Source organism: Herpailurus yagouaroundi, unplaced genomic scaffold (genome assembly GCF_014898765.1).
Source record: "Herpailurus yagouaroundi ecotype Mexico unplaced genomic scaffold, PumYag 186, whole genome shotgun sequence".
Classification (NCBI taxonomy): domain Eukaryota; kingdom Metazoa; phylum Chordata; class Mammalia; order Carnivora; family Felidae; genus Herpailurus; species Herpailurus yagouaroundi.
This window is the reverse complement of record NW_024412417.1, coordinates 32,792,000-32,808,971: the sequence shown is the minus strand read 5'-3', so window position 1 is coordinate 32,808,971 and position 16,972 is coordinate 32,792,000. Positions and strand designations below refer to the sequence as shown.

The 16,972-nt window shown below is 48.6% G+C and overlaps 1 protein-coding gene across 1 annotated transcript in view; it reads right to left on the bottom strand.

The window, feature by feature from the left end:
- Positions 1 to 16,972, bottom strand: part of FER1L6 (fer-1 like family member 6) — a 121,777-nt gene that overhangs the window by 41,171 nt on the left and 63,634 nt on the right. Inside the window, exons 22-26 of the mRNA XM_040494368.1 lie at positions 7,523 to 7,633; positions 7,099 to 7,260; positions 5,749 to 5,929; positions 2,973 to 3,199; positions 1,169 to 1,291 (exon numbers count right to left, since the gene is read on the bottom strand). Coding sequence (XP_040350302.1) covers positions 1,169 to 1,291; positions 2,973 to 3,199; positions 5,749 to 5,929; positions 7,099 to 7,260; positions 7,523 to 7,633 — 804 coding nt within the window. The remainder of the gene's footprint in view (positions 1 to 1,168; positions 1,292 to 2,972; positions 3,200 to 5,748; positions 5,930 to 7,098; positions 7,261 to 7,522; positions 7,634 to 16,972) is intronic.

The window sequence follows — 16,972 nt, the reverse complement described above, 5'->3', positions numbered from 1 at the left end:
TGTGGATCCTGACTGCAAACAGCCCCTCTGCATTCTCAGAGACGCCATCCTAAGACTATGCAAACTGTCCCCAAGTGAAGTCTCGCTGACAGACCTGGAACCTGACTGCGGCGAGATGGCCGGCCCTACGGAAGAGGTGCCCCCGTGTCCAAGAAAAGAGCCAGCAGGCTGCACGCTTCCTCGTCTTCTGTGCCCAGCCCCTTCTCAGCTACTACCTCTCTCCCCCTATTTTTCTACCTCTCTGGAATATCACCCAGTCTGCACCGTGGATCTTACCTGCCGTCATGCCAGGCCGTGGGGTTGTCCCAGGGGTCGGGGAGGTTAGCAGAGCAAGGGGAGAGGGCTGAGCCCTCCCTAGAGGTGGTCGCGTGCCCTGCAGCAGCAGGAGGGAGTTGGGAGGCAGGGACCACCATTTGGTTTGTTTATTTAACTATACATCAGTATTCATGGGAGGTCCTAGTTGAAGGCACTACGGGCTTTCCCAATGCAAGAATCAGAAGAGTTTCTATTCAATTGAATGTGATGATACATGTGACTAATTTTCCTTTCCTTGTTGACTCGAGGATGAGAAGTTTTACCAAATTCGGCCACTGGGCTTTCCCTTGAATCTCTTGACCCACTTTCCAGTGGTTCTCCTGCTTTATAACTCAATCCCTTTTTTGTTCCATGTGTACGAGGCCCTGCTTTGGCAACCTGCTGATTATTCCCATTCGCTAAGGCCAGGTCCTCTGCCTCTTCTTGATAGCTTCCCATATGACGTTAGAATCCTGCTGGAGACTGGGGGGCCCTCTGATCTGGGTATCTCCAGATGCACCTGAAGCCCCCATCGCTATGCCCATCTATCTAGAGACCCCCTTGCTTGTGGCTGGATCTTTATGAGTCTGACGTGGGGGAAGATCTCCAGATGCTATGCCAGACTGAACATCCTTCCAGCATTGACAACAGAGCCTGCATCCGAAGGTCAGCCCCGGCCAGAGGGTGAAGACTTTGCAGTTCGGGACCCCTGGTCCTTCCAGGCTTTGAAGCTTTCCGCAATGAACAGAATCACACCTGAGAAGGCCCTACCTATAGCGGGATCTAAAAGGGGATAATGTGGAATTGAGGGGGGCGGAGGGTGCTGTGTTTTCTTATCAAATCCCTTGACTGTCACAGCCAGGGGAGACCCTACCTTCTGTGCTTTCTTCAGGGAGGCATAATATTTGGACCACCAGTCAATGACGTTTTCAGCAGATTCATCCGCTATGGTCCTCCTTCTCCTTTTGGTTGACCTTCGGGTAGGTTTCCTAACATTCTGGCAAGGAATGAGGGATGGATTATTAGTCAGGCCTGGTGGCTGGCTGGCTGGTTTCCTGAAGAACAGAACAGATGGAGGCATGGGTGGATTTTGTGGCCGAGGCTCTCTGTACCACTTCAGTAAATGACCCTTTCATCACCCACCCATCCACTCACTCATTTATTCGGCAAACATTTATTATCACTTAAACACAGACATGTGAGATGTTGCGCTTGGCTCTGGGGACCCAAGGGGAGTGAGAAACTATCCCCACATTTGGGGATCTTAATAGTGCGCTATGGCAGAAAAGGCGTTAGCTGCCAAGCAGTCAATATAAATTTTCAGATTCTCAGCGTCCTCAACTAGGGGACATTCATACCTGCTTCCTTCACTGTTGTGAGGATTAAGTGACATCATGTAGACAATTTCCCTTTAGCATGATTTCTAATTCGAATGGGTGCAAATCAGCGATACCGACAACATAAGGAAGGCAGTGTAGGAGAGACAACGATACGTAAACAGCAGAAAGGAGGCATTTGGGGAGAAGACAGGGGTCCTACGACAGACTCATCACATACTCATCATCTGTTTGCTCTCAGACATCTCTTGAGTACCTTCAATGTGCCAGGCACTTTATCGAGTACAGGAGGCACAAGGATTTTTTAAAAAATTATCTGTGACCTGGCAGGGCCCACACTTTTATGGTGGCAACACACACTTAAACTGGGGATTCCAACATAAAGTGGCAGGTGCAATGCTGGTGGGGTACAGAGAACCCCCTGAGGTGCTCTGGAGGGTCACAATGAACATAGGTAAGATAGGAACAGCCTGAGCAAATATCCATGAATCTGTCTTACTCTGCTTTTCATTTCAGCCTTTACCATTTGCTGGGCAGGCAACCCCTCAGCTTTCTTAAAACTGCCTCCTTCTTGGGGATCCTGGGTGACTTAGTCAGTTAAGTGTCTGACGTTAGCTCAGGTCATGATCTCAAGGTTCATGGGTTTGAGCCCCGCATCAGGCTCTGTGCTCACAGCTCAGAGCCTGGAGCCTGCTTTGGATTCTGTGTCTCCCTCTCTCTCTGAGTCCCTCCCCTACTCACACTTTGTCTGTCTGTCTCTCTCTCTCAAAAATTAAATAAATGCTAAAAACTTAAAAAAAACAACAACAAACCACTGCCTTCTTCATTTGGTTGATGCACCCGGATTTTGCACTCAAACTTAGGACTTAGAAAGATTCATCACATTCTTGTTTTATGGCTCTTCGTGTATTTCTTAATCTTGCTTTCCAGAAACTCAGCTGAGGATGAGGAGTCTCATTTCTCTTTAGATTCCAGAGACTTTAGCTTTTTTTTTTTTCTGGTCTTACTTGTCCTTGTACAAAGTAGGTTCTAAATATTTGCGGAATAGGCCTAGATAAGGAAGGAAACTATTGTCTTTCCATGCTAATGAATTGAGAGCAGTTTCTGTTCAATTAAATGTGACTGCCACAGTTGACTAGCACTTGAATTTCATATACACTGACTTCTCTGACTCTACAGCAATGCTGTGAAGTAGGTATCAGTATACTCATTTTGCGGATGAAACTGAGGCTCAGAAACACGAAGTTACTTGCTCCTGGTCACACAGCTGGCAGGTGGGAGGATTCGTATCAAGCCTCCGGTGCAAAGCCTTGTAAATACGAGGAGGGGTTATATTCTGACCTTAGCTTTGCCATCTTTTGGTGGCTCCTCGTCTGCAGGTTTGGGTTCAGGCTCAAGCATAGGAGATGAGTCAGGGATGTCAACCATGCTGGTTGGTTGAATCTGGGCAGAGTCAGGTACCACGGTGGGAGGAGGCTCAACATCCACATAGATCTGATCTGTTGGCGGCTCCTGGGAGGAGCTGAGGGATCCAGAGGGCTCAGCGGCTACTAGCGAATCTGAAGCAGCTGAAATGGAAATACATCAGGTCAGGAAACTGGGCTGCTAAACAGGGTGGCCATTTCAGAGACCCATTCCTGGGAATCAAACAGTTCTAGATTCAAATATGGCAAGTTCGTAACATCTCTGAATCTCATTTTCCTTATTTATAAAATGACAATAAAACAAAAAACAAAAAAAACAAAAACAAACAACCCGGAGCACCTAGGTGGCTCAGTCAGTTAAGCATCTGACTTCGGCTCAGGTCATGATCTCACGGGTTTGTGAGTTCAAGTCCCACATCAGGCTCTGTGCTAACAACGCAGAGCCTGGAGCCTGCTTCCGATTCTGTGCCTCCCTCTCTCTCTGCCCCTCCCCTACTCTCACTCTGTCTCTCTCTCTCTCTCAAAAATAAATAAAAATGAAAAAGAAAAGATGAAAAAAAAACCCCAACCCATCTCACTGGGGGATAAGTGAGATCATGAGGTAAGGCATCAGGAATCAATTATGGCTGTACTTACTATTGATCCTTCAGACTAATTTTAAATAACCGTGGTCATAAGGAAAATACATATCAAGGTTTAGGACACAGACCCTCTGTACGGATTGTTTTTTCCCAGTGCCAGTTAACTCCAGGAAACTTCGGACGCTCCAGAGGTCTGTGAACTCCTAACTGCAAGCTTGACTCTGGGCACATGAGAACATGTGCTTGTCAAGACACAGGGGTAGGTTCCTGGACTTTGTGAGATTTTTAACTGGACTGTCAATCCAATACAAAGGTCATAACACTGTCCTTTCTTGCCAAGGGTCCTCTTGTCTCCATTTTGTGCCGCAGAATCCAGTACTTAGAAATATTTCCCAGCTGGGATCCTCCATGGCTGCGTGGCCTTCAGAGTTTCTCTTCCCCAGTTGCTAACTTTTCAATGCAGGTGCAATTCCACAAACACTTAATGGGCATCTACTCTGTGCTGGGCACAGAGTTGGAAAGATCAGTGGGACAGAATAGAAAGCTCAAAAACAGACTAGGGATGTATGGCTACTTGATTCGTGAAAAAGCTGACAGCACACGACAATGGGGAAAGCCAGGATACTCTTGGGGGTGGGGTGGGGGGGCGATGTTGCTATGGAGGGAAATGTAGCAGGATCCCTATCTTAAACCATATATAAACACAAATAACTGAAGATCTAATGTGAAAGTTAAAAACATAACACTAATAGAAGAAAATACAAAACAACATTTTTGTGACCAAGAATTAAGAAAGCGTTTTCTAACAAAATTCTGAAAGAGCAAGACATGAAGTTAAAAATTCAGATGGATAGGATTACATTTAAATTAAGAATTTCTGTTCAAAGATGGAGACCACAGGCAGGTTAGCAGTTATCAGACTAGGAGAAGATATAATCGACAGGATAGTAACATCTAGAATATACAAAAAAATCAAATGTTTTTTAAAATACATAAAACATGAGTCAGGGATGTGAGTACGCAAGTCACAGGAGGGAGATCAACACGGCAAAAGCATGTGAAGAGATGTGTAAAATTCAGTAGTAATCAGAGACAATCAGGCTAAAATCAAAATGAGATACTACTTTATACCCAGCAGAGGGGCAAAAACCAAACCAAACCAAAACAAAAACTCAGAAATTTGGGTAACGGCAGCTGGCATTGGGGAAGAAGAAAATGGTACTCCAGATGCAGAATGGTAGCTATGTAGACTGGTGTAGACTGGTGTAGACCAGCACAGCTCTCTAGAGCGCCCTCTAGCAGTACTTGGTGGAATTACATCTGCACATTCCCTGTGAGTCTGTAATCTCACTCCTGGATGTGTATTCCAAAGAAAATCCCCCGCAGGATCCTCCCTTGGGCAGCACTCGCTATTCACAACAGCATCATTCGTGGAAGTTGGGAGGTGGAGGTAGCCTAGGGGTCCAATCTCAGGGGAAAGGAAAAGCAGTGTGGGGTAGATCAGCAGGTGGGGGAAACAAGCTAATGTACACGCAGCAACATGAATAGGTTTTAAAGCATAGCTTTGAGCAACAAGAGTACGAAACCAAATGAAGATCATAGCATTATATTATATACGTCGATTAAATGGACTGGAATTTTACAAAGAGGGGCAGTGTGGGGCCTGTGGTGGGCAGGGGGTTGGGAGAAGGGATGTGGAATAAGGCACAGGGGGGCAGTGGTATGAAACAGAGAAACAGAAGCTTGGACCAGACCAATGATGACTGCACAGCATGAACAGAGAAGTGCAGTTAACTCAACTCTGCCCCTGAGATCCAAAATGGAACAAATCAAAGTAACAGCAAGCAAAGAAAAATGTCAGGGAGCAGAGGCGGGAGGGAGCTGGAGTAATATTCGTGGAAGCCCTCTTAGAGGAGCTGACCCTGGTGTCATTCTTAGAGTCGGAATCTGGCAGCTAAAGGAGCTGAGGGCACTGTGGGAGCAAAGTCTTCAGAAAGCTCCGCTTGACTTGACCGTGGGGCATCCTCTTCGTGCGGGGTCCCATAGCAGAACCCTGCAGGCACTACGGCTTTGGAGTCTGAAGCTCCAGAAAATCTAGAAGGCACTTCCTACCTTGCTCAGCTTGGGTTCCGTCCACCTGTGAGGTGAGGGCCAGGGGCTCCTTGGATTTACACAAAAACTGCTTCAAGCAGTTGATGGTGTAGGTGCCCACCAGGGTGCTCCTCCCGAAAGCCCTCCAGTCCACCACGCAGATGCTGAGGGGCGGGTGCAGAAGTTCATTCTCAGGCAGCTCCTGGGAGGAGAGGCCAGGGTGAAGTGGGAACACTGCTTGGGCTGAGCCCAGCGGCTGGTACCCTGCTGACCTGTTTAGGGACCGAACCAAAGCAAGCCAGGCACCCATCTTCCCTCTGTCCCTGCCTTGTCATTCTGTCCCCCTAGGTCACCCCTGCAGCTAGTCAGAAGTCTAGAGCATTGCCTTCCAAGCCAGGGAATCATTACCCATAATAAGAGGGATGTGGCACTAACAAGTCATTCCAGATGTAAATTACAAAATTCACAGGCTGCCAAACTCTTCACGGCAATAGTTTTCAAGCCTGTTTGGTCATTATTTACCAGCAGAACTCTCAACTCAAATGAACACTGACCCAGGCCCAAGAAATCAGACAGAAGTGGATGCATGACAAATGGAGCTGAGGGTGACAGGCCAGCACCCTCCCTCTTGTGTCCCCGCCGGGGGTCCCAGAGGCCTGACAGTGAAAGGTTTGTGAACACCGTGCACATTCCCCAAATCCAGTCTCCACTAATTTAGAAGATGCATCCGTTGGAGCTGACTGGGTCGCACAAAGCAAACCTTCACAGTTAGTTCCAGATCAGAGCCCAAAAATGTGTGTTGAAATATTGACATAAACAGAAGCGCAGGGGTCAGAAAACGTCACTTTAGAAACAGAAGTTTGCATGTAAGCCACTGATACGCTACATACAAATGATTTTTTTAAAAATCCAACCGCTAAAATAAGTCTCATTAAGGAAGCTTCTAGGCCAGTGGTTCGCCAACTTGAGCACGCATCAGAATCACCCGGAGAACTCGTTAAGCCAGGGGGCTCTGGGCCGCAGCCCCCCGCAGTTTTGATTCAGCAGTATTGGGGTGGGGCCTGGGAATCTGCATTTCTAAAAAGTTCCCAGGGGATGCTGATGCTGAGGAATTGGGGGCCACACTCTGGGAACCACCGTCACCTGCCTTGATCTACCGAACCTTTAAAAACAAAACAACACAGCAGCAGTAATAAAAGTGTGTCTCATCCCATCCTGAGAGTCCCGCTTTTCACTAAATTAGACCATTGTGCCTCGTAGGTAGTGGACACCCCCAAACTGCAAAGCATCTCCCCAAGCCAAGCAAGTGAAGGAGTGGGGGTTCCCTCTGTGGAAATGAAGGAAACGAGCGGGCAGAAGGGGAGGCTGTACCACTTCGAAAGCGTCTGCCTGGATGCTGAAGTTCGGGTTGTTCTTGTAGCTCTGGATCACACAGGACTTGACTCCCCGGCCCCCACATTCGATGAGGACCTGAGGGCGATCCACCGAGAGCAGCTGCACCTTCTTCATTTCTCGGACTCCCCAGAAGAGAACCTGGCGGGAGGACCCACAGAGCTGTCACTCGGGGACCCAGGGAGGAGCCAGCTCACGGCACCGGCCTGTGGGAAGTCAGACCCGCTGCCCCGGGAACTACTGTATGTTCTGGGACAGGCTGGGCAGCTCCCTGAAGACCCTGTCCCATCACCCACGCCTCATTTCTACCCCGCACTCCCCTCAGACAATGCAGGCGTGTAGACCAACGCACCACTGCCCTCTTTAGCCCCAAAGAACGAGTCAGTCTCCCCCTGCACCATACCTCCACTCGGTATTTACTCAGCACTGGCCGAATGCTGGCAGGAACTGGGTAGATGTGGGTGACATCTGGCGGGTCCACGGGAGGAAGTCCTTGCAGCCCAGATGACGGGACCTATCACACAGAGCAAAGGGCTGGTCAGAAGGTCGGGGAGAGGCAAGGAAGACCAGCCGCTACGCCACCGCCTCACCCACACGACACTCACTCGGCAAAAGTAGTGATTCCAGGGTCAAGTAGAGACAAGACAGGGCATTTTACCACACTTGATTATTTATTCATTAACCAGTATTTATTCATCGATACCTTCACCAGGGTGACCAACATTTAGTGAGCACTTACGACGTGCCACAAAGTTAACAGGCTTAGCGTTCGATAAGCCCACAATATAGAGGAGGTCCTCACAAGAGGATGGCATGTCACCGAATGACAGAGGTTGGGGGCGGAAAAGGGCTCTGATCCGGTTCTGAGCTCTGAGACTTAAGCACACCCCCACAACGCACTACTACAAAAGAGATTCACAGTTAGTCAAGGAGAGACTACGTCTTCATCAGTGAAACAGAAACGAAGTCTTCTGAAGACAGACCTCCAGGAGGGAAAGGTGCCATTTGGTATGCACTTGGCCATACAGAAACCACAGGAGGGGGGGCCCTGACTGGCTGAGCTGACTGAGTGTCCAACTCTTGGTTTCCGCTCAGGTCACGATCTCACAGTTCGTGAGTTCAAACTCCGCGTCAGGCTCTGCGCTGATAGTGTGGAGCCTACTTGGGATTCTCTGACTCCCTCTCTCTCTCTGCTCCTTCCCACGCGCACTCTGTGTCTCCCTCAAAATAAAGACATAAACTTTAAAAAAAGGAAACTACAGGAAGGATCATTGCTGTGTCTCACTGAAATCTCACACAAAGGGCTTGGAAAGTCTCCTGTGAGCATGCCACACTGCCCTTAAGACCTGGCCTAACGTCTACATCTTCCCCAAATCCGTCCCTGATTTGACCCCGGTCTCTGTGGCCATTCTCCTACTGAGAGGCCTGAGAAAATTGAAACTTAAAAGCTTAAGTTATGGGAAACTGAAACCTAACCAAGCTTAACCAGCTTGTTCCACTTCTGTACAATTGCTTGGCGCGCCCATGTATTCCTGATCAATCATTATTGCCTGGCACATCCGTATATTCTTGATCTCTCAGGGCCTCTTGGCGTCACCGGCAACGGGGGTGCAGAGGTCCAGGTTCGAACCTGCAATAAATGACCCTTGCTGCTTAGCTTTGACTCTGGACTCTGGTGGTTTGTTTTGGGGGGTCTCTTAGACTCTGGGCGTTTCACTACCTACCCTTCAGTCCTTGGAATACAGTGTGTCTTTGGTGGAAGCTTAGTGCCGAAAGCAGTGGACTGAGCCTGGACACCGGGCCCTGCTGTGTGACCCTGTGTGAGTCCCTTCCCTTCTCTGGGCCTCAGATATCAGGCCAGATGACCCTTCAAGCCCCCTGAGGGTCAGACGCATGGGGCATGCTTATCTGACCTGGTCAAGAGGAAGCCTCTGTTTACTTCATTTCATCTCTAAGCCCCTGGAGCACAACTCCACATCCAGTGGGTTCCTGATAAATGTTTATTGGCTCCATATGCTTGGAAAAGCTTAACTGCTCATCAAAACCTGCAAAGCACAACGTATCACCATTTCTTCACAGACATAGTCTAGTTGGCAACGGCAGATGTGGTTGAGGTAATTACAAGAAAGCTCTGACAAAGATGACAAGACACCGTGGAGGCCAAACAGGCCGAGGACAATGAAGCTGCGGAAGCAGACGACATACAGGTGCTGGAAGCCACGAGGACGCGCGCCCAGTACTGCCCGGCCGTGAGCGACTCAGCCTGCAAAACCTGGCCTCCCCGAGAGAGCTAACTGCTCCTCTAGCTGTGGGGGGAAAGCCCCAAAACAGCTGTGGTGGTGGCATCGATGGGGCCCCTGGCTGGGCTTTGGTAAAAGTACCACATGTTTCCTCATCCGGGGCCCCTGGAAAATGTCCTGAAGAAGGTCTGTCCCACGGTGCCTGACAGATGCCCTTGAGCTCAACACAGACCTTGAAGGGCTCCACACTGTGGTGTAGACTGAATGACTCTGCTCCCAGCCAAGATTAGACATTTTCACAGGGAAATGGGTCAGCTGCTGGCTTATAATTGGGCCCAGAGGGAGAGAAAGAATCGTTACGGGGCAATTGGGTGGCTCAGTAGGTCAAGCGTCTGACGCTCGGTTTCAGCTGAGGTCGTGAGCTAGCAGTTTGTGAGTTCGAGCCCTGCACTGGGATTAGGATTGGGACTCTCTCTCTGCTCGTCCCCTGTTCACACACACACACACACACACACACACTCTCTCTCTCTCTCAAAATGAATAAATAAACTTAAAAAAAGGAAAAGAATCCTTACGAAGGCAAGATGTGAGCATCGGAGGTGGGTTGAATAGGCTGGTCCAAAAGCTGATATCCCAGCTCTAATTTCCCAGTGGAGACAAAATCTCAGGACCTCAAAGGAGGTCCAGATGCAGGGCCAGGACAAAGACCTAGGGTAGCCAAATTTAGAGAGGGGCCACTCTCAAGGCCCTAGTCCCAGCCCTGCTCATCAGTGACTAAAAAGTCACTGCTGCTCAGAAGCCCTTCTGCATCCTCCGGGTCCCTCAGCCCGTCATTTATTCTTGCATTAGCCCTCTCCTTTGGTGCCGTGGGCAGTACAGTCTGGACCTCCATTGCCTGCTAGCTGTGTGAACTTGGCCAAGTTGCTCAGTGTCTCTGAGTTCCGTCACTTTTGTGAAGCGAAGATCATGATATCTAATTCGTGGGTTGCTGTGAAGAACGTCGGGGATAGCACGCAGGGCACTTAGCACACTCAGGCACATGCAAGTTCCCTAGAAGCAAGCATCAACCGGAAACGGCAAAGGCGGAAGCTCAAATGCACACCATCTTACTCTTCCGCTGGATTCAGGCGATCTAGGATTCCTAGTGCCCCAAACGACCTCAAAAGCGAATTTCAATCCTTGTGCAAGGAAAACAATATCGTCCTAGGCTCCAATTTTCTCTACATATTTTTGTGAGCAAGTGAAACATGTTTGAAAATATTGTATCGAGAGTCTCCTATGAGAGAAACATTAGTGTTGGCTTCCATGTGTGATGTGGAGAGGACTCTCATCCATTCTACTGCCAATTCATCAGTCAATCCTGTGGACTGCACAGAATCCTCTTTTTTCATGGCTACACTTTTTAAAAACTATTTTTAATTTTTTTTTAATGTTTATTCATTTCTCGAGAGAGAGAAAGAGACAGAGCATGAGTGGGGGAGAGGTAGAGAGAGGGAGACACAGAACCTGAAGCAGGCTCCAGGCTCTGAGCCGTCAGCACAGAGCCTGATAGGGGGCTTGAACCCACGAACACAAAATCATGACCTGGGCCGAAGCTGGACGCTAACCGACTGAGCCACCCAGGTGTCCCTCGTGGCTACACTCTTGATCCAAGTTCTTCAGTCCTCCAGTATGGATTTACCTGAAGAACCTCCCAGTCGCCCTCCTGGTTTCCCGTGGGCCCCTTCAACATATACTCAATCCAGCATCCATAGTTTTCAACATAAGTCAGATGCTCAAAATCCTCTCTTGGCTCCCCATCTTTTATGGAATAAAAACCAAACTCCTTACAGCACTCCATGTGATCTTCCTCCTCTGACTTCGTCTACACTCCACTGCAGCCACACTGATGTCCTTGATGGGCCTTGAAGATGCCAGGCGTACTCAGGCTTCAGGGGCTGGCATTTGCTGTTCCCTCTGCATCTAACGCTCTTTGCCCATACACCTGCATGGCCTACTCACCATGACCTTCCAGGTCTTGACTTAAATACCACTTTCTCAGTGAGGCTTCCCTGGATGCCTAAAATGTTGACCCTGCCCTCTCCCCCAACACACATTCACTTCCACATCTCACAGTGCATTACCTTTTCTTCTTAGCATTTATCACACTGTTGTTACCTTACAATTTACATAGTATCCTCTATTATCTTCCCCTCACTAGAATATATGTCCCATGAGGGCAGGAGTTTTCTGTTTTATTCACTGATGCATTTTTTTAATGTTTATTTATTTTTGAGAGAGAGAGAGGGCGTGCGTGAGCATGAGTAGGGGGGCGGGCAGAGAGTGAGGGAGAGAGGGAATCCCAAGCAGGCTTCACGCTGTCCGCACAGAGCCCAACACAGGCTCCACATCATGAACCATGAGATCATGACCTGAGCCGAAATAAAGAGCCGGACACTAAACTGACTGAGCCACCCAGGTACCCCTATTCTTAAGAACATGCCTGACACATAACGAACACTCAATAACATGTGTTTGCATGAATGAATGATTGAAATAGTCCTGCCTTCAAAACACTTACAGATTAGTGGACATAAGCCTGTAAACAATTGGCCTTACCATGGCCCGAATTTTAAAAAGAGGCAATGTGCCGTAGGATGGTAGAAAACATTTGATTTGACTGAGGTGAGGATGGGGAGAGCTTCCCGGAGGAGGCGTCTCTTGTTCTGAACTTTGGTGATGAGCATTACCTTAGATGGAAGAGCGCAGTGCAGAAGCCGGTGTGGGAGGAGGGAAGACCCTTCTGGATGGGCTAACAGCAGGGCCACAAACAGAGGAACGCACCTGTGAGGTGAGGCCAGGGAACTCGGAGTGGCCTGGTGTCAAGAGGCCATAGATATGCAGAGTAATATGAGGAAGTGAGGAAGTGTGAGGCTGAAGCAGTTTGAAGACAAGTTTGGGGAGAGCTTGAATGCCAAGCTACAGAGATCTGACATTCTCCTATTCTCCTTCCTTTCCATGAGATATGAAGACTTATCTCACACACACACACACACACACACACACACACACACACACAGAGAGAGAGAGAGAGTTTCATAGTCACAACATTTAGAAACGTTTGGATCTTCTGAGTGTTTACCATGGTAATAGGTATTCCAAATATTCCAAATCCCCAAGAGGGATATAATATGAAGCATTTCCCTAAGTGTCTCCTCACTGTGTGTAGAGGGACTGTATTTGGTATTCCACAAAATAGACTTTAAGAAATGTTTCTGGAGGTAAGAAGCAGGGAGCCACTGATGATTTCTGAAGACAACAGTGAAAGGGGTTAACTTGTCTTCTGGAAGGAAAGTGGAGGATGAAATGAACAAGAAAGGGGTAAGAAGCTAGAAGACCAGGAAAGAGGCCAATGCAACATTCCTGATGAGGAATATGGCAGCAGGGAAGATGGAAACCATTCGAGGACGCGCTTGGCCTGGCTAAGGGTGCACACACAAAGGGAAGAATGAAAGCGGAGTCTGAGTTTTCCAGGCAAAGAACGGTGGCGAACAGTGGGGTCAATGAGCCAGCACTGGACGGACGGACAGGGGGCTGCGGGCTTGGGTAGGGGAAGGAAACGGAAACACTTAATTCAGTCTGGACATGGAAGAGCCAGGTTACCAAATCCTTCTGAGACAGGGAAGTGTTTCGGTAATGGAGGTGGAGAGGCTGAAGCAAACCACCCACAGATGAAAACTGAGAGCAGCTGGTGACAAATGAAGGCATTTTCCAGCTCTTCCTTCTCAGCACGTACCGGACCCACGTACTAAGACAGTCGCGCTGATCAAATTACTTTTTGAACAAGCAATGAAATGAGAAGTCCTAATGAAACGTTAATGAATTGTATCTCCCAGGCTGCTCACCTCTGACAATTAATGCAGCTGTCAGGAAGCAGCAGGATCTTCCCTGACACCCTCAGCAGTGGAGGGAAGGAAGGGGAAGGGGGCAGACCCTCATCTTTGAGTGGCGACCCTCAACATGAAGAGAGGGAGGGAGGGAGGGAGGGGAAGGGGGCCCTCATCTTTGAGGAGGGACCCCAAGCATGAAGGGAGGGAGGAAGGAAGGGGGAGGGGGCCCTCAGCATGAAGGGAAGGAAGGGGGTAGGGGGGAGACCCCCATCTTTGAATGGGGACCCTCAGCATGAAGGGCGGTAGGAAGGGATGAAGGGAGAGGGGGGTCCTCATCTTTGAGGGGGGACCTTCATCATGAAGGGAAGGGGAGAGGAAGGTGGGGACTGGGCCCTCAGTATAAAGGGAGGGAGGGGGGAAGGGGGGTCTTCAGCATGAAGGGAAGGGGGGAGGAAGGTGGGGAGTTGGGCCCTCAGCATGAAGGGAGGGAGGGAGGAAGGGCGAGGGGGGCCCTCAGCATGGAGGGAGGGAGGGAGGGAGGGAGGACCATGAAGCCCAGGGTGCCAAGCCCTCAGGGGGCCTGTAGGGATCAGTCACCCAGCCCTTCACTGAGGGACTAGGGGACTCAGTCTCAGAGCTCGTTGGGCAGCTTCCTGTCCTGAAAAGAGCAGCTGACTGAATTGCAGTCCGTTGACCCTGAGCCTCAGCCTCCTGACGTATAAAATGGGAGTCTTGTGCTAGATCTGGTTTTCCCAAGCCGGCCATTCCTCTACCGCTTTTATCACCTGTACTTTCATCCAGTGAACATTTTTGTTAGGCATATTTTGTTTTTAAAAAGGGAACCTTCTGATGCTAAGTAAAAAAGTACCACTTGCTGTAAATGAAAAGCAACTTTAAAGATAAAACCAAACAGGTTATTGGAATATGTCCCGTGAAACATCTCTTACACTTTCCTTTCTCTATATTTGGACTGGTGTCCCAAGAAGCAGAGACTTTGGGAAATGTTCCTATTGGTAACGTCGATCTTTTTTAAAGGCTCTGAGCCTGAAGCCTGTGCTCTTTCTTAAAAAGGAAGGTTGCAAGTGAAGAGAGATCTTCTAGATGGACAGGCATCAAACTGCAATTTCTGCTGGAAGTAGATACAAGGATCAAAACTCCATTTGCCACAATATGGGTGGACCTTGAGGGCATCAGGCTAAGTGAGATAAGTCAACAGAGAAAGACAAATGCCGTATGATTTCACTTTCATGTGGAATCTAACAAAGCTGAACTCCCAGAAACAGCATGTAGGCTGGTGGTTGTCACGGACAGGGGGTGGGAGATGGGGTGGGGGAAATTGGGAGCCGCTAGTTGGAGGGTACAGACTTCCAATTATTGGATGAATAAGTTCTGGGCATCCAGTGCACAGCATGGTGATTACAGTTAACTTGGATACTTGAAAGTTGCTAAGACACACACGAAAAGGTAATTATGTGAGGTTCGATAGCTATGTGAGATGGATTTGATAACTACCATCGTGGTCATCATTTCATAATATGTGCTATATGAAATAATCATGTTGTACACCTTACACGTATACAACGTTACATGTCAACTATATCTCAGTAAACCTGGGGGTGAGGGGGAGGGCAAAACTCCCTCCATACTGGTTTGATAGTATTATTTATCATGCTCTACCTGCTTTCAACCTAAAATCAGTCGTTGAAAGCCGACAACTGCCAGGACTTTCACTTGAGGAAAGATGGGACCAGCTGGTTTCGAAGGTCATTTTCAGCTCTAACAGCAAATGTTTCTGTGTAACACGCATCCATCTGGTGGGAGCTGGTTTTATTAGAATCTCTCTTGGTTTGTCATCCTGGAATCCTAGAACTCACGACTTGTAAGACAAACATGTTTCTAGTCCTCACTCCTACCTTCCGAGGCTGCAGCCATTGTAGGGCTGGAGCCAATGCTTGAATTCCTACCACTCTGTCCTCCTAGGGTTCACTTAGCTTCAGTTCCCCCGACAGAGAGCTCACTCTTTCTCTAAGGCAACCATTCTATCCTTAAAAAGTGCTTCTCTGGGGTACGTGAGGGGCTCAGTTGGTTGAGCATCTGACTCTTGATTTCTGCTCAGGTCAGGATCCCAGGGTCATGGGATCGAGCCCCACATTGGGTTCAGTGCTGAGCATGGAGCCTGCTTAGGATTCTCTCTCCTTCTCTCTCTCCCTCTCTCCCCCTCTCTGTCTCCCTAAAAAAAATAATGGAGGGGCGCCTGGGTGGCGCAGTCGGTTGAGCGTCCGACTTCAGCCAGGTCACGATCTCGCGGTCCGTGAGTTCGAGCCCCGTGTCGGGCTCTGGGCTGATGGCTCAGAGCCTGGAGCCTGTTTCCGATTCTGTGTCTCCCTCTCTCTCTGCCCCTCCCCCGTTCATGCTGTGTCTCTCTCTGTCCCAAAAATAAATAAATGTTGAAAAAAAAAATTAAAAAAAAAATAATGGAAAAAAATAAAAAATTCTGCCTTAACTGAAGCAAGAACCAGACCACAAAGTGGGGTGATTCTTTGAACTCACCCCTGTAGCCATGCTCAAGCCCCAGCTGCAGGTGCGGGCACTTTGGATTTGAATGCAAGGGTGCCTAGCCTCTCGGCTATCCCTGCTCCATCATGCTTTCCAGGCTCCCCAGCAATCAGGGGGATCAATCAGTATACCTAGATTCTAGGCCCTGACCTGCCGTGTTGAGCAAGTGGTTACCTCTCTACCCAGCTCAATTTCTTCCCCTGAAATAAGCAGGTGGGACTAGACATTTTGCTTTAATATTACATGACATATTACTACTACTACTAAAATACGTGGTTTTAGTTGAGTGTTTATTCCATGCCAGGCACTTTCAGGACACTGATCATCATCCTCATTTTGCAAGCGAAACAGAGAGATTCAGTAGCTTACCCAAGGTCACGTACTACCTAAGTGGTGGAAATGAGATCCACACCCATGGGATCCGACTCTCTTACCCTTCCTTCTCCCTTATCTTTCTGTGTTAGGAGTGCTGGCCTTCTAGGTTCTCTACCAAGTGAACTTTTTAAAACGGGATTTCTGAAAAATAGGCTTACCTATAGAGGAACTGGTCTGACCCAAAGGGATAGTGCCACCTGCCTCGGTGAATGCAATGGTCTCTAAAACAGCCCCCCCGGGCCCCATCACTTCTTCTCCAGGTCTTCTCCATGTCCCATTTGGTTTTCCACTGGATAGTCAGACCTGAGAGTCTCAGCTTCCCACCCCAGTATCCTGCCTCTACTTTCGGGAAAAGGCTTCTGAGGCACATATTCATAAATTCCCCTATGCCTTAGTGGGACTGATTAAGAGCTCCCTGTCTTCAGGAAACTATGTGATGCAGTGTAAGGAGCAAAAGGCTTGAAAGGTCTCAGTTCAGGCGCTGCTGGGTGGCTCAGTCAGTGAAGCATCTGACTCTTGATTTCAGCTCAGGTCATGATCTCAGGGTTGTGAGATTGAGCCTCATGTCAGACTGCACTGAGAGTGAAGCCTGCTTGGGATTCTCTCTCCCTCTCTCTTCTGCCTGCCTCTCTCTCGCTCTCTCTCTTAAAAAAAAAAAGTCTCATTTCAGGTCTCAGCTGAATGATGAAGTAGGGCAAACAATTGCACTAATTCTCAGTTTACAATGTGGAAAATGGGAATCCTAACACCTATCTCAAAAGGCTTGAGGGAGGTCTATGTGATGAAAGTTACACGAGGCACTGAACATCCCAC